Source organism: Lampetra fluviatilis, chromosome 40 (assembly GCF_964198595.1).
Source record: "Lampetra fluviatilis chromosome 40, kcLamFluv1.1, whole genome shotgun sequence".
NCBI classification, from domain to species: Eukaryota; Metazoa; Chordata; class Hyperoartia; order Petromyzontiformes; family Petromyzontidae; genus Lampetra; species Lampetra fluviatilis.
In genome coordinates, this window is record NC_136314.1 from 5,640,242 (window position 1) to 5,661,803 (window position 21,562).

A 21,562-nucleotide genomic window follows, 5' to 3' on the forward strand; every position below is an offset into this window, starting at 1 on the left:
TGCTTGCATTGTGGCCGAAACGTCGTGAGAATTATTTTATATTTAAATTTTATTATTTCCATTCTACGTGACTTTACTGAAAGAACCAAGAAGTTGTACATGTATATATTGCTGAAAATTGAACAGTAGTTATCGTATCGGGTTTCTTACACTTTTTTTGTTGTGGTGGGAATAAAGTTGTTTGGAGTGGTTTACAATTTTCATTATAGAGTTTATTGCAGCAGTTTACCCCCCACAGTACAAGGCTTAAAGTGATCATGTTCAGCAACATTGTTTTGTAGTGTTTCTAGAGTTACGGTACTAAAATCAAATAATTATGGATAACTGTGCACAAAGTTATACACATTGTAGATCGAAAGAGATGTGACCAGTCCATGTACCTCAACATTCCTAAGCAAGGGCATTTGGATATAAAAAATGAGTTCCTTTGACAAAGATCATCAGCATCATTTCCAACCGGTTGCAAAAATAATTATCCGGTGTAAATCATCTTGCATGAGTATTCGTTTCTAAATCGGAAAAGGCTTAGTCTATAAATGTAAAAGTGTCATTAAATAGTAGTTTACCTTTTCTGGTAACTTAAGGGAAATGCAACCCAGTAAAGTCCAGTTATTTCTACTGTCTTTGGAGCATCACTTGCATGAGGTGCTTCATTGCGTCTTCTGATAATGGGGCATCGTCATCCCTAAGACCATCACCACCTGAACAACCATGTGACCTCCTTAGATCGTCGTGTAACCCCACGTGTCCATCGCCAAACATGGACAAGCATTGATCTTCAAGTTGTGGCGGCAAATTGACGTCCGCGTGAACGTGATACATCTCTGGGTATACTAGATCCTGGTGGAAGACCCTATCTGGAAACTGCACGAACTGGGCTTCTGGCAGTAATCCATTGGACATGTCCGGTCTCTGAAACGGCTGGTGAACAGGATTCCACATTGCGGCAGGACCCTCATTTGACGTAACGGCGTGAACCATAAGAAGTGGGTCCGAAACATCGCAGCCGCAACTTGGTACAAGCTGCAAGCTGTTGTTTTGTCCCTGTGCATCATCATTCATGGTTTCCAACATTACTGGTGGCTGAATGTTGCACTCTGCAGTGAGGCAAACGTTTCCCACTGGAACGGTGTGCATATTGACGGCCTCTGTAACGCTGGGCTGTAGATTGACATTTCTGTAGCTTGCAGACGTACAATCTGGTTTCACATACAGCAGCCTCGTTTCCAGCAACCCATTGCCTTCAGCACCGTCATCACCTGCGTCTTCACAGTCTTCTCCCGGGGCGTTGTGATGATTACCGCTGGTCTCTTCTTCGAACCAGTGTGGGTGCTCTGCTTTCCACTGCCTGAACTTGTCCAGTGCCGCCTTCAGTTCCTGGCCGCGTCGGTCCGTGTGGTAATAATCTCCGGAGACGCTAGGGATGCTGTAGTTGGTGCCCGGCGCGTGCTGCTCCATGTTATGAATCCGAAAGAAGAGCTCTTCCGAGTGCTTCATGAGTTTGTATTTAACGGCCACGTGCAACGGAAGGGGAATGTCCTTGCTGCTGCTGCTGCCATCGTCAAAGTAAACCACCAAGTACTTTCCGTACGAGCCCCGTTGGAAGTCGCTGGCGATTAGGCTCATCGCCGGGGTGAACGTGTCTCCCAGGGGCGATTTTGAGTCCTCCTTGAGTTTGATTTTCGCGGACGGGCAGCACATTGCTTGCCACTTGGCCTGGGCTCCCTTGGAGCACACTATGATGATGGCCACGTCCGGGTCATCGATATACTTGGACAGCCACGGCAAGTAGCTGACCTCTGCGATATTGTTCACTTGCCAGAGGTCAAGGACCACTTCAACGTTGCAGTTTCTCTGAAGAAAATTTGCAAATTGGTGAACGATGTCTCGGAAAAGCGCGTGGTCCTGGGAGTAGACGATCAGAACTTTCCTGGGGCTCCTCGGTGGGAAGTACTTAACTTCCGGTGTGTTGCATCTTGTTTCACCTGAAATATTCAAGAACATGTTAACACTTAACGACGAAACTAATAATTGTAACCCCTACATAAAATGCAAGACAAACACTCGCAGATTACAATTGTGCACTGCGTGCAATAAAACTAATTACATGTGATACGGTTTATACATTTAGCATATTTTTGAGAGCCAGGCAGAGGAAAGTAATACAATGATTGAATGACAAGAGTGAGGTCATTCTTTCTCCTCTGCTGCCCCCAAGGTCGGAAAATCCCTTGCTAGCCACGCTTTTTGACTCACGACCTCTGTTCAACTTCAGGCTCAAGTTTTTCCTCCCGTTTATTAACCGTCTCTTTTTCCATAGACACCCTTATCCCATTCGCTTTGCTGTACAGCGTCTTGAAACGCAGTTGCAATTAGACACGGTGTGAATACCAATTGTTTATTAAATCTTCTTGGTTCTTTCGGTAAAGTCACGTAGAATGGAAATAATAAAATAATAAAAATAAAATAATTCTCACGACGTTTCGGCCACAACGCCTCAGGTGGAGAACAGGTATCCACCTGAGGACGGCTGCTTGCGTTGTGGCCGAAACGTCGTGATAATTATTTTATTATGTTTTATTTTTATTATTTTATTATTTCCATTCTACGTGACTTTACCGAAAGAACCAAGAAGATGAATCCCTGCAGTCACGAAAGCTTTAAATCGAAATGTTTATTAAATGTTTACTCGTGCTTTAGAGCAAGTTCTGGCCTCAAGATTTTGCACGGGATAACACAAATACCCGGCCGATTTCAGTCCCAGCGTTGACTCGCACCAAAACTTCAGACCATCACAGGCAGAGACGGGGCCCCCTGCTCCTCCGTCGGTTTTCCGTCGCTCGACAAATGATCAGGAATCACACCTTGTGAAGAGCCACCACACACAGATAGTACCAGTCTGTGGTAATGTTAAAAGGTGCAGCCCTGCAATTGCTCGCTCATGCCGATGCTGGCGAAAGGGTCTCCACTGGAGGGAGCTCGAGAGGGTTTTTGGTGTACTATTCCATGCTGAACCTGGAATGCGTTGGAAGAGGTGGGAGTGCTCACACTTTACCCCACCGCACGCGGACCCGCCGATTGACAAAATGTGGTGTACACATCTATACTCTCTTGGCCATCCGTCATTTCAACTGGCACGCCGGGAGATTGAATCAAACCAGCTACCCGTCTGTGTTGCACTGCAGTTTTGCTTCCCGTGATGCCACGGCAGGTCCCACAGCCGTCACAGCGGCTGCAAATCATCTGTGCGGTGTGGGTGACAAAACTAACGACGTTAACTTACCCTTCTTGTAGTAAGCCAAGGCCATGGCGAGGAAGACCATGAGGAAAATCAAAATCACAAGGATTACGATGATCGGCGACTTCACCTGTAAAGGCGGGGGCGGACTTGGTGTAGGTGGATCTGCAAACAGCACGTTTCAAACGTCAGTGCTTTCTGGCCAGCGCATAACCGGGCGTGAGAAATTAACCATTTATATGTGTGCAAAATTTCTTTCGCACCGTACGTAGCCAACTGTGCTAATCGGAGGTGCAAGTTGCAGGGTGTGGGTGTCCCATTCACCTCTGAATTTCGGAACGCACAAGCGGCTCAGCGTGAATTTTACTTAGAGAGGCATAGCGCCGTTGTTGTTTTTTTGAAGACATCGTACTCATCGCAGAGAACCATAGCGACACGACCGCACTCTACGATAGCTGGCGCCAAACTCTGCCACACGTCCTCCCGCATGGCCTTGTGGGAGCCTCGGTACCAACAAAGCTATTTGATTCTAGATTTGAAGCTTTCGTGACTGCAAGGATTCATATTCTTCGTTTTTTTTTGGTAAAGTCACGTAGGTAAAAAATTCAGCCGCACCGAACCTCACAAAAATAATATTCAGGGCCTACCGTAGCTCCTCCCACCCTCAACCAGTATATATACAAGGACTGTTTTCTTGGAATTTCTCTCACTTGATACAGCTATCGTGCTGTGATGGTTCCACCTGAAGACGGAAACTTGTGTTGCCTCCGAAACGTCGTGATTTTTATTTTATTTTTTATTATTTTACTTTCATTAATTTTAAATTTAATTTTTTACCTACGTGACTTTACCGAAAAAACCTAAGAATATGAAAGCTATTAAATTTTTTCTTCCGTTTTCGTTTTGATGATGTACACGGACATCATCGGAAAGGAATCGGAATAAAAACTGATGACGCATACGTACGTCGTCAGAAGGGGAAAAGGTTAAATTTAGCAAATGAGCTGCTGCTGTGCAAGATACGTACAGAATGAAAAGGTTTTGACAAGCTCGTCGCATGCGTCTCCGCAGAGTGCAAAGTATGGCTTCAGCTGTGAAGAAACAATAAATGTTGTTAGTAACAAGCTGCTAAGCCAGTCCATTTCAGAAGCCTTCATTCCGTCAGGCGATTCGCAGATTTAATTTTGTTTGTGAAGTTAGCGTCGAAAATATTATTTTAAAAAGTATTCTTCGTATTTTTATTTTAGTCAATTTTGACTGAGTGGACTAAAACCAACAAGCGTGACAGATGACGACTGCCCACCAAAGACCACAGTACGACTATGATCAGACAAAATTAACAGGTCTGAATGAAGAATCAGACTTAGATCATTTAAAAAATAGATAAGCAGACTGCCTCCATATATCTGTGTCCGCATAAAAATAAATGTGATTATTTTTACGAAACCCATCAGCCCTACGGCCTTCTGGGAGTTCATTTCAGCAGCATTCATTCATCAGTGCACTGAGAAAGACCCAGATGGTAATTGCCTGTATATGAACATGTATCATGTTTGTATTGAGTTCCCAGATTGGCTATTATAAGGGGCCTATCAGTAATCTTAAAAAAAAACAGCATTAGCCACAACAGTAGGCACTACATGTGGCATCGGCGATTTTAATATCAACCAGTTAATTCTCTTACCGTAATTGTGTACTCTGCATACTCAAGTGGCTTCTTGAAAGCCGTAATGTTCATCTCAATCCGCTCCGCTATGTCCTACCAAAACAGGTGTTGCGTAATCACACGTGAATTCGAGCACATGATGTGGGCATGGCACCAACCAAAGCAACGATAGAAATAAACATCTGTGACCAGTATGCACAATATACTGAAGTCAAATGTCCCCCTTTAGTTCACACCGGTTTGCATTGCAAACGGAAAATATTAACTCCTAGCTATGTTATGCAATGACCCCGCTGGCATTGATGAATGCGGGCATACGCAGAGGAAGCTGGGAATACCGTGGCAGGGGATAGTGTAAGCAAGCCAAAAAGAGTAGTTGCAACGAGGAAGAGGAGGTTGAAATGGGAGGAGCATGTGCAGGATGGAGGAGGGCAAGCTCGTGGCAACCAGAGCGACCAAGGGAAGGGAAGGATTAGAGCCGGTTCGTGGGGATCTTGTAATTGTGGTCCTCAGAGGCCAGTTAAATTTCGATGTAAAGCTTTCGTGACTGCAGGGATTCATCTTCTTGGTTCTTTCGGTAAAGTCACGTAGAAGGGAAATAATAAAAAATAATAAAATAATTCTCTCGACGTTTCGGCCACAACGCAAGCAGCCGTCCTCAGGTGAAGACAGCGTCTGAATTCAGACGCTGTCTTTCCGACAGACCTGTTCTTCACCTGAGGACGGCTGCTTGCGTTGTGGCCGAAACGTCGTGAGAATTATTTTTATTATGTTTTATTTTTATTATTTTATTATTCCCCTTCTACGTGACTTTACCGAAAGAACCAAGAAGACAGAGGCCAGTCGTCAACTTTGCAATCGCTATGGGATATGGCAGAAGGTGCAACGGCATCGGCGGCAATGAATTTGAACCCGACCAAAAATAAAGCTTGAATCAAGTTACCGTGTGAATTTTATAGTGAGCCATCTGAAATTGTGATGTACTGGAACATGCTATGCTAGACGAATTCAAAGCAATAGTAATTGCAGCCCTTTGTCAATCCACAGCTGGATGAAGGCCTCACCATGTCGTGTCCGTCATCAGGATTGTTTGACGATACTTCGCCGCGCTGGTCAGTGTGGGTCGGTGGATTGGGGTCCACAGGACCAGTTCAGATACCATTTGTCACCAATATTAGCCATAGCTACGAGTTGAACTCAGGTCAGGAGGATTATAGTCCAGTGCACGTATCGCTCCACCAGTGATCTCCTATACATTGATGCTTTTTGCAAAAACCCCATTAGATCACGTAAGATTTTTCCCTTTATTTGGTAAAAAAAAAAATATCCAGCTTGAAAAAATCTATATATATTTAGATTTTTGTGTCATTCGACAAATAGTATTCTGTAGCAAGATGTGCGGGAAAGTGCCGTACTCCGTAGTATAAATAAGAGATCCCTCGAATTTATCTCAGAAGTAGTTCTGTGATATCTCCTTCCTCGACCCGTTCCCTAAAGTTGGATGATTACATTGCTTTTTGAGAGATACAAATTGACACCTTTTATCGTGACATGGAAACAAAGAGCAGAATCGCAATCAAGCTGGGGGAAAAGATGAAAAAGAGAAACATTTACGTTAAAAACATGTTTAATAAAGAAATCTAACGACATAGGAGCTGCTGCATTTAAAAGTAACGAGTGTGTAGCAGGGTGTGTGGAAAAGTACAGCAACCCCTGGTGTGTGGATACTTTTTAACACGGCCATTCTTTAAGCGCGACACAACACTCGCACAACGGTGTAAACGCACTCAACAAATTTGTGAGGAGCTTACTTGCGTAATTTGCCGATGTATATTTACACCATGGCCCTGTACCCGCAGCGTGTAGTTTCGCGAGTGGTTGCTTGCTGTGAAAGCGATGTGCAGGAAAGCGTCGCTCATAGTAGCGGAGATTTCTGGCTCCCAGCTCTTGCCTGTCACGTCAGAGCACACGCCCGACTTTACACTCAGAGATGCACAACTATTATTATCATCATCATAACATTCTTCGTTATCCATTAAAATCTCGCTGCATGGCAAAGGCTTCCCTTAGTGTTTCCACTCTTCACAGTGACAAACTATAAACAATGTCTTATTATAACAGGTATGGCCCACTGCGCTATAAAGCTCTTTTTCAGAAGAGACGTGGCCAGAAATGGTAGTTCAATACAGTAGCTCACCACGTGGATATTTATAGCAGCCAAATGCGGTTCGAACCCCGCGGCCGCCCTGCTTAACACTGCGGGTGTATCCGCCATAAACGCACCGCGCGTCGTCCGCTCCACGGCGGTCGTTGCAGATCCCGCGTTGTTATTTGAAAAGGACAAGGCCACGTTCGTGTCGGCGTCATGGTACACGTTCGAAATATTACCCACAAATTACTCAATCGGGAAAACAAATAGCAACATTGCATCTACTTTTAGCACGGAGGCTTTCACGACCTATAAAAAATAAATGTGTGTCGTAAACCCTCCACCACGGCAATCATCCGTGTCAACTCTATGACTGCTTCAGCAGCAGCACTACCGGCGTTGTTGTTGGAGAGTAACCTCACAACATTTAAACGGGTACGGACTTTCGAAGGAAATTACATCCAGCAGTTTTTCTTCCGATTCTGTTCTGATGATAATACGTAAACGTCACTAAATAAAATGACTTAATCGGTACGTCTTCAGGCCGGAAGACGGTACCGAGGCTCCCACAAGGCCGTGCGGGAGGGCGCATAGCACAATTTGGTAACATGTATCATAGAGTGCGGTTATGTCACTACAGTTCTCTGCGGTGAGTACAATGTCTTTAAAAAAAACGATGCGACACCTCTCTAAATAAAATTGACGCTTGTGCATTCCGAGATTCAGCGGTGAACGGGACACCCAGCCTGCAACTTGCAGACATCTTGGAACAGGAAAGGATTACTCTTCAATAACACCAGAAGTGTACTGCTAATAGTTATTCAGTATCTTTCATGGCCTTACTTGCTTGCACCCTCAAGGTTAATATGGATAGAAGGGTTGGCACATGCAAAATATGCACGCTACAATATACAAAAAAAATAACAACCATAATCTGCTTCCTCACTGATAACGGGGAGCTTTCATACCATTGGTATTAATCGAGCATTGAATGCTTCACTCAGGTGCCAGGTGGATCATTACATTTCAGGTTTGCGGCAGGTGATGGCAGCTTGGGGAGGCCTTCATCCAGCAGTGGATTGGCCATGGCCTATAATGTCGAATGATTCACTGCTCCAACCCAGCAATATGATGGTCACTATTTGTTGCCGTAAAAATATATTTCATCTCCCGTATACGTTTTCCACAGACACATCCTATTTTCCACTGGCTATTAACCATGCCGATCCAGAACCAAACCGTGATACGCTGATCTCACAAGACATCTGGATCAGACATGGGGCCAAGCAGGGCCAGAGGAGGGGCTACCAGCACGTTCATTGCCTGTGGCATAACTCAGTCCACAACGTCGCAGCGTCACTTACATGCGACTCTTTCATTCCATTTTTTACGTAAGTGGCACGGCTTGGCTTCTGCAGTGGAAAAACGACCTGGTCCCTGCTGAGCCGTAACAGGCTGGCACGGCACAGCTCACTTCGTGTTATAATTTTTGTCGTCTCATTGGTACAGTTGTGTTCACGCCGTTAGCTATCATGTCAGGTTAGCATATAAATTAGCACAAATCGCTACTGATTCATTCTCACACGTGACGCACTGATATGTGTGCCCGGTATTTATCGCAAGTGCAACTCTTGAGCAGTTGTTCCATACCCGTGTGAATGCAGTAAAAGGTCATCTTCATCGGTGTTTCTTTGCAGCCTGTGTTAATTAAATATAAAAGTGCATAATGTTAAGAGAAAACAGTGTTCTAAATAATTTACCGGAGTTGCAGATTATTGCATGTTGATCGGAGTTGGTCTCAAATTGACTGCCCCCTCAAATAGATTTATTTTATGTTAACTATCTTGTCTTTGCCTGTAATTAGCTTTTCCCTCACTTTGGCTAAGTTGATATGCAAATTGTATCACGCTGAGCAAGGGATGATGCCCAGAGGTCAAGACTGGCGAAGGAATGGCACCCAAAGGAGGAAAACGCACCTGAGACAACGTCCACCATGGAGATGGAGCGATGAAATCAGCTCATGTGCAGCAGCTAGATGGATTGTCGCATCACAAAACCATAAGAGATGCAGATAACTTGGGAAAGCCTTCGTGACAACGATGTAAAGCGATTGTCCACGGTGGCTAGGAGATGTTAACTACCTCGCCTGGTATACAGGAGGTCGTGGGTTCGATCCCGACCCTGAAGCCTGCTGTAAATTTGGAGTTAGCACGTTTTTCTCCGGATCCTCCAGTTTTTCCCTTCACATTTAGATTCGACATGCGCTTTGAGTATTTAGCTGAATATAAATTTCGACATCATGATAAGCCACTTCGTTGCGCTATCATTTGTGGCCAGGTCATTTCTAAAAAAGAGCTACATAGCTCAGTGAGCCCTTACCTGATAAAATGTAAATATTAAATAGTCACTCCGACTACACTGGCAGTTGGTGCAGCACTCGCCTGGGGCTAGGTACGTCTTTCGTGGATTTGTGTCTCGGTCACAATGCCTGGGCAGGTTTTTGACGTTGATCTCATAGGTCTTGTTTTGTTCCACTTCAAATCCAGTGAAGCTGTACTGCCACTGTACGCAAAGAGAACAGCATGATGTTTAAGTGCAAGGCAATCAAAATAAAGTGGCCATTTAGACAATATCCCATTTGATTTTGAAAAGTGTAAGAGTACAACCTCATGCCAACGATTGCAATTTAATGTAAATCCTGCAGTTTTTATAATTGCCTTCCTAATTGAAATGCAAGGGAGATGGTAATTTGTGCAAATAGCATCATGGGAAGACAATTATAACATTAGCTCTTAACAAAGCCATTCCAATGCCCCTCTTGCATTTGCTTCTGTTCAAACTATAACCTCGCTCAATTCAAGACACCCAACTCTTTATCACTTACATCATTCACTGTGAGTATTAGCGGTGCTGTTTGTTGCCGACTGCCTGGGACTTTGAGCCTTCGGGGCCTGTGCTCACCAGCAGTGAGAACGCGATACGAGAAGAAATAACTGAAGCGTGAGGTCGCCGGGTGGCTCAGAACTCAGATATCGCACTGAGCTGGTACCTGAGTTTAAATGAAGTATAATATACACAGACGGGTGTTTTAGACCACAGAACATAACAGGAAGTCAGGAATTCCCAGCATGGTTTGCATGTCAATATTCCCACAATATTCCCACAACAAGCTCCAACAATGGGACTTTTAATTCTAGCCACACGTAAGACAATCGCTATTAGAACTCACCAGCACAATAAACCCATCATTGCCTACCACTGCAAAAGGACAACTGCCGAGCAAGCCCTTTTCTTACGCCAGGTGACAATAATGTCAATCCACCGTTGGATGAAGCCCTTCCCACACTCATAATCAACGTTTTTGGGTTTATATCGCATTATTTATAAATGTGTCGTAACCCTCCACCACCCGACACGGCCAATCAGTAAAAAAGTGTCACGTTGACAAAAGACAAATAGTTTACTGCTTTAGCCCACCGGTGTGTTGAAGCGTGAAACCACAACACTTCCCACACTGCTGGTCGGACGCTTTGTTTGACCATACATCACCACGATGGTCAGTGCGGATTGGCAAAGGGCATAGTTCAGGACTGGTTCAGACATTGCTCGTCACAGGTGTCAGCCATGGCGAGGAATCGAACTCGGGTCCAATGTGCAATTTTTTGCTAACCGTTGCAAAATAATGCAGCACCGACTCAATACTGCATATTGTTCTAGCTTAATGGCCTTTGCAACTCTGTTCATGTTTCGATTTAAAGCTTTCGTGACTGCAGGGATTCATCTTCTTGGTTCTTTCGGTAAAGTCACGTAGAATGGAAATAATAAAAATAAAACATAATAGAGTCTGAATTCTGTCTTCTCGACAGACCTGCTCTCCACCTGAGGACGGATGCTTGCGTTGTGGCCGAAACGTCGTGAGAATTATTTTATTATGTTTTATTTTTATTATTTTATTATTTCCATTCTACGTGACTTTACCGAAAGAACCAAGAAGAGGGTCTGTTCATGTTGTCGGGGACAGACACTCACCCGCTGCAGGGTGCGGCCTTTAGTTTGGCTGGTAAACTGTGTGTGGTACTGGTACCGCACACACACGGGCGCGCCGTTGACGCCATCTTCTCTCACGCACACTTCGGTGCCGTTCAGGTACTTGATGCTGGCTGCAAGGCACGGTCACACGGAACGTTTCAGGTATCATTTGCTCAAACAGGAAAAAACTCAAAATAGCCCAGGTCAGCAGCCTCATTTGCAAGCGTCACCCGGGTCGCACACTGTCCACAATCGTAAAACAAAATCACTCCCCGCAAACCACAAGCCAAAACCACAGCCCTCCTGTACGCAGTCAACTCTCAATTACCATGGTTAATGGTGTGGGGGGGGTAATTGTGGCTTAGGTTTAGGTGCAGTCCTGCAATTGCATGCTCACACCACTGCTGGCAGAATGGCCTCCACGGGAGGACACTTTAGAGGTATTTGGTGAACTCTTTCACGCTGCCCAGACTTGCTGGAAGAGGTGACGGTGCACCCCAACTTTACTCCACCACACGCAACCTGCCACATCTACTGGAAAGCCCGCGTAAAAACTAAAACACGAGCAATGAAAACTGCACGTAAATCGCGAGCTGTAAAACGGACATGGAAATTGTTTAGCTACAGAGGAGGGTGGTGAAGATGGAGAACGTGACGTCCGTTTTTATTGCTTCTTATAGAAATTTGCTTTCTCGCCCGCACTGAGTCGCTGACCCCCCCGATGAGTGAAGAGCAGAGTTTTAACCGCAGGGCATAGTGCAAAGATATTCGTTTCCTCACGAGCGCGGCTAATCCTCAAGCGAGGCTGGAGAGTAAACCCACAGCGTTTACAATTCGAGTACCGTGACGTTTCGCCGGTAATTACAGCCAGCATCATCAGGCGGCAGCCAGAATTGTGGATACATCCTCCTGTTTAACGGCACGTTTATATTTACGCGATCTAACCCCCAAAAAAACCTCTATCACGGATAATATTGGTCGTGAAAGCCTACGTGTAAAAAAAAACAATTGTTTTAGAGGAGAAAGCGAAACATTACTTTAAAACCGCTTTTTCCTACTTTGCTCCACAGCAACTCATAAGGATTTGTTTTGTGTACGTTCAAAGGGATTTTGATACTCCATGCAACAAATGCTCACGTACCCTCTGTAAGAAACCTCCATGTGATGTTGAGGACAGCGATAGGCCCCTCCTGGCCCACATCCAGTAAAGCGGTCTCAATCGACTCCAATATGGGATTCGAGGGGGTCCAGCCATGAATGCAGACATCAGCCGGTCCCACTAAGAGCAAAAGAAACATCACATGGTTACACAGAGTGCATGTCATTAGCAGTACAGAGGGAAGATGCTGAGAAGGCTGAAAGGGAAAGAGATAATTTATGGTTGGATGAGATGCAAATATCTGACAGAGAGAAAGGCCATTACTCCATAATGTCATCCATTATATATTTTATTATTTTATTTGAAGGCCACATTCCTGATGACAGATGTGTTATATTTTGATACTGGCAAAGGAGGTCCCATGATGTAGCACCTCACCCCGAGCTCTCCATGCCCTGACAGCGGCATTGCCTTTGTGCTGTTCGTCTTTTGGCGTCCTCTGGTCTAACACTGTTTGAGACGAGGCTCTAAAGAAAGCTGTCTCTGGTGTGGACCAATCAGTCTCAAAGACAATGCATATACTATCAGAGCATGTTTTAGTTTACATGTTCACCACAAGTATATGTGGTTAATGCAGACATGATTCCTTGCAAAGGGTTTCTTGTTTGGTGTTTTAACATCTCAACACCTGTTTTATTGCCAGAAAGGGTAAAACCTATTCTTACGTGTCGAGTTTGTTGACCGGAATAGTGTCCGACAGGAACAGACCGATGACGCTTAAAAGTCAAGTTATACAAAACTGCAATCAGACCCGTGGTATTGTATGGAGCGGAGAGCCGGACAATGAGGAAGGAGGAAGAAAAAACGATTGAAGGAACAGTAGTGCGCATGCTGCGATGGAGCAAGACCGAGAGATGAGAAGAGAACTGAAGACATCAAAACAACTTGGGGGGGGGGGGGGGGTATGTAATGTTGTCGATTCAAAGTGAGGGACCTAAGATTTCGACAGTATGGCCATGTGGTTTGGAATGAGGAGGAAAACATCGAACAAATAACTTAATACGTAGGTGTCGCAGATTGTATTACGATTCATGTTTTAGTGATATCTTGCATAACAATGTTATTCATGTTATTAAAAATGAGAATAGGTTTTACCCACTCTGGCAATAAAACAGGTGTTAAGATATTCAAACACCAATCAGATACTTTTTGCAAGGGATCATGTCTGCATTAACCACACGTACTTGAGATGAACATGCAAACAAACATGTTCTGATCATTTATGAATTGTCCTTTGAAACTGACTAGCCTATACATCTTAACACCTGTTTTAATTCTAGAAGGAGTAAAACCTATACTTATTCTTCATACTTTGATACTGGCAAAACGGTCCCATGATATCTTATTATGTTGTTTGGCATGATGTTCAACATTTTGCGCTGTTGCCAGCACGTGGAGCGGAACGTCGGACATCGTGTTGAACAACAAGCGGCGTAACCCCAAAACGCATCAGAGAGTAATGGGGCACAACCATGAAAATCCTGCACAAGTTTAAAGTGTCTGAAATGTACATCCAAAATCGTCAAACTGCCCATATGGTGGTACAGTCCAATATAAATCGAATGAGAAGTGACAAGTCTGCATTGCGTCTCATTTAATTAAGCGCATTCGCTGCTCCGCAGACTGCCGGAGGGATCCCTGGATGTTTGGCCGGTAAATGTTGCTCACGTAAACACATAAATGTTCATGTGAATTCTGCTGAAAGCTGTTTACTCAAAATGGATGAGTCTTTAATGAAATGCAGAGACTAAACAACGAGCACTTGAATGTAAAAAAACTGTTATTTCACTTCGGAAAAGACAACACGGTATAATTGATTTAAATATTTGTTTTAAATCAGATCTTCAGAAAGTACACTTACCCACAATGCTAATCAACATATTATTTTAAAAAGTCGAATATAAAGGCCATAGATAAACAAACTAATTACCATAGTATAATACATTATCTTACTAACGATAATTTACAGTCCATCAATTTACTATACTCTTTGGTTCTTTCGGTAAAGTTACGTAGGTGAAAAATATACACACAAAAAAAATTGTTGAGTAAAATGTTTTATTTATATTTTTCACCTACGCGACTTTACCGAATGAACCAAAGAGAATGGATTCTTGCAGTCACGAAAAGTTCAAATCTAGAACATCAATTTACTGCCAGATAAAGGCTTCTGTGTGCTGTGTTGGTTGTGGGATTTGTTTGACCATACTTCACCACGCTGGTTGGTGAATGGGGGACCCAGGACAGGTTCTGATGTCACTCGCCTCCGAGGTTAGCCATGGCCACGAATTAAACTCAGGTCCCTTCGGTTCAAAGTGCAATGTGCTAACCGCTCTTCCATACTTTTAACACTGCACACAAGAAATCCGATCTGATAAAGTTTAGTTTATCACTTAATCAGGTGATAATTGTATTCATGAAATGTCTGTAAGCTGGGAGTGTGGGAAAGGATGTGTGGGAAAGTGCAGTGCTTTCTGGTGGTGAATAAGAGATCACTTTAGCGGCCCTCAATCTTTGTTCTGTGATATAACCTTATTTGACTTTAATACGAGCCCACACCAAACCATAACAAATAATTGAAAACACTTACCAAATATTGAACAATTCATATCCTGAAAAGCAAAACAAAAGCATTGAGAATTTAAAATACACATCCACAATGAAAGAATAATCAAGTCATTCACCTGGAAAACTATACACTCGAAAGACAAATCTTAAATACATTCCTGCAGAGGGAGCTGGTAGGAACGTTGGGTTGCTCGGTCAATGGCCAGGGTCAACGGCGGCGTGGTGTATTCCGCAAATATGCTCGACTGTGAGGGCGGGCACAAGCCGGTTAAACGTTGAGTTTTATAAGGGCACCACGGGGTGACCAGCCCCTCCCCACCCAGCCCCACCCCTCCCACCCCCCACCCAGCCCCACCCTCCCCACCCAGCCCCTCCCTCCCCACCCAGCCCCTCCCTCCCCACCCAGCCCCTCCCTGCACGACGGACGGACACAATAATCCCCTGTGGGCTGGTGTAACCAGGAGGTTCCTACCAGTATTAGTTTGATTGAGCCACTAAACATAAGTAAAAACACCATACTCTTTGGTTCTTTCGGTAAAGTCACGTATAAAGATAAAATAATAAATTAAATACTAGCATACGACGTTTAGATTGCAACACAAGCAATCATCATCAGGTATAAATGAAATAGCAACAAAAAACACCATAATCCCCTAGGATTTGCTGGCAATCACACACATACCCAGTGTTCCATTACTAATCTTATCAAGGACCATTCTGGTTCACTTTGACACGACTGTTTGTCACGAAAACATATTTATCAGATAAAGCGTACAGAGCAGAACTCCATTACGCTTGTCTCCACACTTAAATAAAACAAGTTGTAGTCCATCAGCCTACTGGCTTTCAAGACAAATATTATCTAGCAACATTTGTTCATGGAAGCAAACTAGCTGCTAGTTATGACCTTCTGGGTCCCATCGGTAGACTCCGGCTTATAAAAAAAAATTCTGCTGGGCTACCCGATGTTGGCAAGAGCACTCCATCTAAACTATGGGGCCCTGTTCAAAGCAAAAAGCTATATTTTACAACAAAAACATAAAAGAATAGTGAAATAATAATATAGTGCTGAACACCAATGAATTAACATTCCAGTAAACATGCAACATTGGGCCAACATTGGCATATGGTTGGTAGCATTGGACCAGCGTTGATCCAACGTTCCATGTTTACTGGGATTTTCATTTCCTGTAATATGTACCAACTGGCCAGAATTTTGTTATGGGGATTGATGGAACAAATGTGAAGTGGCTTTGTACATATAGCCAGATATACCATACATTCCAGGTTATAAAGCACGCGTTTTCCCCAGTATTCATTACTTTATTGACACATATAATCATACTCTTGGTTTCGATTAAAAGCTTGCAGGGATTCATCTTCTTGGTTCTTTCCGTAAAGTCACGTAGATGGGAAATAATAAAATAATACAAATAAAACATTATAAAATACAATTCTCACGTTTCGGCCACAACACAAGCAGCCGTCATCAGGTGAAGAACAAGTCTGTTATGTTTTATTTTTATTAGTTTATTATTTCCCTTCTACGTGACTTTACCGAAAGAACCAAGAAGATACTCTTGGTTCTTTCGGTAAAGTCACATAGGCCACAAATTTTGGGTGCCTCTTACTTTCCGGCGCTTCTTACAATCCGGAGACCACGGTGATATTTCCTGGTTATTGCAGTATGTAGCCCATGGGCTTCATTAATATTACATAAAAAAAAAATATGCAATGAAATAATACATTTCGACTGAGTTGTGACTGCTGTTTCCCAGAGGTTGTATTCACTGTGAAAAATAATATTTCCTCAACATTACCACCCATGAAAGTTAATCGTAAACCCCCAGCGATTAGACTCACCCGTTACTAATGTCTAATGATTAGCAATGCTAACCCGAAGCTGCCAGCGGTGAAGAAACATTGATTCATTCAGGTGGCCGAGTAAACTTATAACATCGCACACCAACTGCGATGCACATGGCCAAGCAATGGAACGCGTCCAAGAGAACGTCCACTGATGAGATGGAGCAAAGAAATCAGTTTGTATGCAGGTGATCGGTGCATTATTACCACCGCGTGATTGTGAGAGGTGACGGTGGCTAGGGGAAGCCCTTATCCAGCAGTGTTGAGAATAACTGGGATGTGTACGTGTTCTGTAACCAGTCAACTGGACATGCAACTTACAATTGTGCTCGGCATCAAATGTATGTGCCACAAAGTCTCACACCGCTCAGTCCTGAGTCAGCCAGAGGGATTTTAGGTAATGACTCTAGAGAAAGCGTTTCAACGTTACTGCGCACAGACCCATTGTAAAAATATTTTATTTAACGAAGTAAAATTCTGCTGCTGCTGCTGCATGCTGCTGCATGCTGCATGCTAGTGTCAGTACTGTCACAGTGCTGAGACTGGTGGCAGTGTGAGCATTGGTTGTGCAGGGGTAGTGCAATGTGAGTGCTGTCTTTCGTACAGCATGCTGTAATCCTCACAGTCTGTGGAACATAACGCGCATTTATTAAATCTGTAAATGACAAGAAGAACCCTCAAGAGAAAAAAAAAATACTCTACATAAAGAAAAGTACTATTATTGTACATTTACACCCCTGCATAGATGACACAAAAGTTGGGGATGCATTTTTCTTGCCATAAAACTTACCATAATAAAACACATTGTCATTTGCATTCCAGTTTACGTAGATTACGTGCCTTTTATATTGTTTTTATTGTTTGGTTTTATTTTAGTTTTATGTCGGGTTTTATTTATCCCATTAGCACGGTTGGCTGCGTACGGCGCGAAAGAAGTTCAACGTACATACGTACGTAGAACTCCATACAGATGTATGTATATGCGAAAGAAGTTCAACATACATACGTACGTAGAACTCCATACAGATGTATGTATATGCGAAATAAGTTCAACATACATACGTACGTAGAACTCCATACAGATGTATGTATATGCGAAAGAAGTTCAACATACATACGTACATAGAACTCCATACAGATGTATGTATATGCGAAAGAAGTTCAACATACATACGTACGTAGAACTCCATACAGATGTATGTATATGCGAAAGAAGTTCAACATACATACGTACGTAGAACTCCATACAGATGTATGTATATGCGAAAGAAGTTCAACATACATACGTACGTAGAACTCCATACAGATGTATGTATATGCGAAAGAAGTTCAACATACATACGTAGAACTCCATACAGATATATGTATATGCGAAAGAAGTTCAACATACATACGTACCGTACATAGCTAATCATGCATTCAGTTTTATATGTGAAGGGATGAATTAGTTTACGTGCATCTCTGAGGCCTTGTGTGAATTTCGCTGTATAAAATCTAGTTTTAGTTAAGTCTTACTTTCTGCAGTGTCTTTCAATCCGGGAAATATGGTACTAAAGCTGTCAAAATCTTACAGTTGTGAGGCTTGAAGTCACCGTCAAACGTGGCCTGAGCAATTGCCACGAGCAAGGTTTGTGCCTGGCATGCAGTGAGTGCGCTAGACAAATCGAGCCAGCGATGGCCTAACAATACAGCATAATCAGAATATTTTCTTTATACTGCAAGAGGAATCCGATGAGCTATGAAACTCTTTTTCACAGATGCCCAGTAGGGGCGGGTCAGAAAGTTTCAACTACAAAACACGACAGCAGTGCAAAGTACAAGAAAGGTAAGGAACTCACAAAAAAAATCTGTAATGAAAAACTATTTTTTTTTTCAGGTACAGCCCACTGAGCTGAAAATATTCTACAACAAGAAGACCACTTACTGAATTTGAACAGCTGAGGGACTGCAGGTGGAGGACCACCTCGGCGATTCCGTTCGCAGGCAGCAGGAAAACGACGACACACAGCAGGACGAGAGATATCTCTCTGGGCGACACGGAAGCCCTCATCTTGAAGTCTGCCGGATCAGGTCCCGCACCACCATCTGAACGCACAGGTATCGAGAGATGAAGTTAACAAAAAATGTGCACGAACATCTCCTGCAGGAGGTGGCTGGCCGGCTGTCTCAGGGTTAAGAGCACTGAACCGGTACCGCTAACACCTCTTTTTCCACTACACAACCAAGCCACGCCAAGGTCGTGCCAAGTGAGCCCGGGTGGCTCAGGAGGTCACCAAGTGGTTGTTTTTTCCACCGCAGAAGCCGAGCAGTGCCGCTGACGCCACACGCAATTAACCCTTTCCCGCTCTGAGATGTCTGCAAGTTGCAAGGTGGGTGTCCCGTTCACCGCTGAATCTAGAAAAGTTCAAGCGGCTCAGCGTTAATTTTATTAAGAAGAGGCGTAGCGCCGCTGTTTTAAAAGACATTGCACTCAACGCAGAGAACCGTGGCGACATGACCGCACTCAACAAGAGCTGGCGCCACACGCCCTCCCGCTAACCTTTTACTTCCGATTCCATTCCGATGATGTACACGTACGTATGTCATCGGAATGGGAAAGGCTTTCTGTGGTATTAGCTCCACCCCAGGCCCTGGTTAATCCCCAGCCGGTTTAGGGTTTGTTGTTAAGGCCAGATCAGCAAAGAGACAGTGGAAAACCACTCGTACCGTGAGGTCCCTGCACAGGCTCGGCTCGGATGTGCCAGTGCAAAAGAGCGTAGATAGATCCTGGGTTCGAATCTGGGTAAACACATGTACTGCAATTATAATGATTGTATTTCTAATTTGAATTTACATTTTGACTATTTCAACTGCATTTTAAAGTGCAGTTAGTTTATGATGTCAGTCCGGCCACCAATAACTACACACACACATGTACGGTAGTTGCTCTTGAGGATGAACGTTTCGGTTTGATCACAGTGCCATGAGCATTCGTCTCTGTAGCAGGTGTGTGTTGGGAAGTGCAACTCCGAATTGTGTTCATAGGTCAGAGTACATTTTGTGAAATCCTCTTTCTTGCAAGGCCATTCTTTAAACAAATTACACTGGTAAACTGATACAAATTAAAGGGTCACCAAAAAACACCGATCACCAAATCAATGAGTAACATCGGAAACAAAAAAAACACAATTTATGACTAACAACGATTTATAATAAATGTATCTCACCACGCAGAACGGGTCACGGGGTTAGTTTAACCCTTCGGTATTTTAACCATACTTCTAGATTTGAAGCTTTCGTGACTGCAAGGATTCATACTCTTAATTCTTTCGGTAAAGTCACGTAGGTAAAAAATGAAATTAATAAAATAATAAAATCACGACGTTTCGGAGGCAACACAAGTCTCCGTCATCAGGTGGGACCGTCACAGCCAGATTTGCTGCATCAAGTGAGGTACTTTAACCATACTTCACCACGTTGGTGAGTGCGGGGGTTGGTAAAGACGGGGGGGGGGCATAGGCTGACAGTACAACAATGAATTCCCCAAGTTCTCTGGCAACCTGCCGTACGCAATGATACCCATATCAGCAACTCCCCAGGCTCTATGTATCTCCCAGCTCATCTTTCCCACATGGTGACGAGCTCTCAAAGAAAGAAAGACGCAACACCTCAAAAACCTGTGCCAGGTGTCAATAAAGTCGCAACAAAGACACAGATCCCCGCGTAGCCTCGACAGACTAACGGGGCAAGTGCCTGCTTGCAAGCACACTAAGTGGCGGTGACGTCACCAAGACGCTTGTGCCAGGCTAGGTGCACGTTGAGGCCACGTGGAGTGTCGAACGCCCGCTGGCAGGAGGTCACGGGGCAGACCCAGCAGGTGCCACGGGTCAACTGAGATGACCGAGATGAGTGGCTGATGGACCACCTGTGCCCCCTACTGTGCCAACTTGTTGTGCTTTAGCCACCCGGCACACACACACACGCCACACCACACCACACACAAACAACACGGTGGGGTGGTTAAGCAGTGCGAGTCTTATAAATCCGTAACATCTCTTCTAGATTTGAAGCTTTCGTGACTGCAAGGATTCACATACTCTGAGGTTTTTTCGGTAAAGTCACGTAGGTAAAAAATAATAACATAATAAAATAAATGATTGATTTATTTTCATGTATTATTTTATTATTTATATAATAAAAATACGATAATAAATGATTGATTTCTTTTCATTTATTGCTATATTACTTTTCTTATTTTTTTACCTACGTGACTTTACCGAAAAAAACCTAAGAGTACCGTAACATCACCGATCATCGCGACATTTGGGCGGGTAGCTTCACCCCCTCATCATCATCGACCACCTTGGCCCTCACCTCCCTCCCTGGCTTAGGCCTTGCGACTTGCAGCAACCACCAGCACCTTGGTGGGGAAGTATGGCCAAACACAAAACCACGACCGTGACGAAGAGCAAGGCCGCGTGATGATGATGATGGTGGTGATGATGGTGATGATGATGATGAGGAAGAAGCCGGCGATGACCTCAAGTCCAGCAACACGAAGGCTGTCCCTCCCTCTCTCGCTCCGCGAACAGAAAATCTCGTCAAGTTCAACGCACGAAGGTCGACTCCATTCACAGTTGCGACGACATTACGATGCACAACAACAACAACACGTTGAAGACTTTAACGTGGTGGTGGTGGGGTTAGTGACTGACATTAACAGCGCGAAAGGCGAAGAAGCTTTACCGTTCATTGCGACGGGACGCCGTCACGATGTTGTCCATTAGAATAGGAGACGAAGTTAAAACAAAAACCAGCATTGCGGAGTGACACACTACATTTCGGATTGTTCGTTTGCATCAGGAGAAGTCTGTGTGTGTGTGGGTTATTCCCACGCTGTTGTCGGCA

At 44.0% G+C, this 21,562-nt stretch overlaps 1 protein-coding gene across 1 annotated transcript; it reads right to left on the reverse strand.

Moving 5' to 3' along the window:
- Positions 1 to 19: 19 nt before the first annotated feature.
- On the reverse strand, positions 20 to 21,562 carry LOC144946286 (interleukin-17 receptor A-like). The gene is made up of 12 exons (XM_078875174.1): positions 21,401 to 21,562; positions 18,600 to 18,760; positions 14,832 to 14,853; positions 12,224 to 12,361; positions 11,083 to 11,213; positions 9,495 to 9,615; positions 8,704 to 8,751; positions 6,716 to 6,855; positions 4,923 to 4,997; positions 4,266 to 4,329; positions 3,284 to 3,403; positions 20 to 1,985 (listed from the first exon to the last, which is right to left on the reverse strand). Exons 1-12 carry the CDS (start codon positions 21,405 to 21,407, stop codon positions 616 to 618), a joined length of 2,397 nt encoding a protein of 798 aa, XP_078731300.1. The 5' UTR covers positions 21,408 to 21,562; the 3' UTR covers positions 20 to 615.

Bases quoted from the DNA above. Each gene is read 5' to 3' on its own strand.
- LOC144946286 (XM_078875174.1), bottom strand. The intron at 12,362-14,831 runs GTAAGTGTTTTC...TTTTGCTCTTAG, and splicing joins TATGAATTGTTCAATATTTG to TGGGACCGGCTGATGTCTGC. The intron at 1,986-3,283 runs GTAAGTTAACGT...TGAATATTTCAG, and splicing joins CTTGGCTTACTACAAGAAGG to GTGAAACAAGATGCAACACA.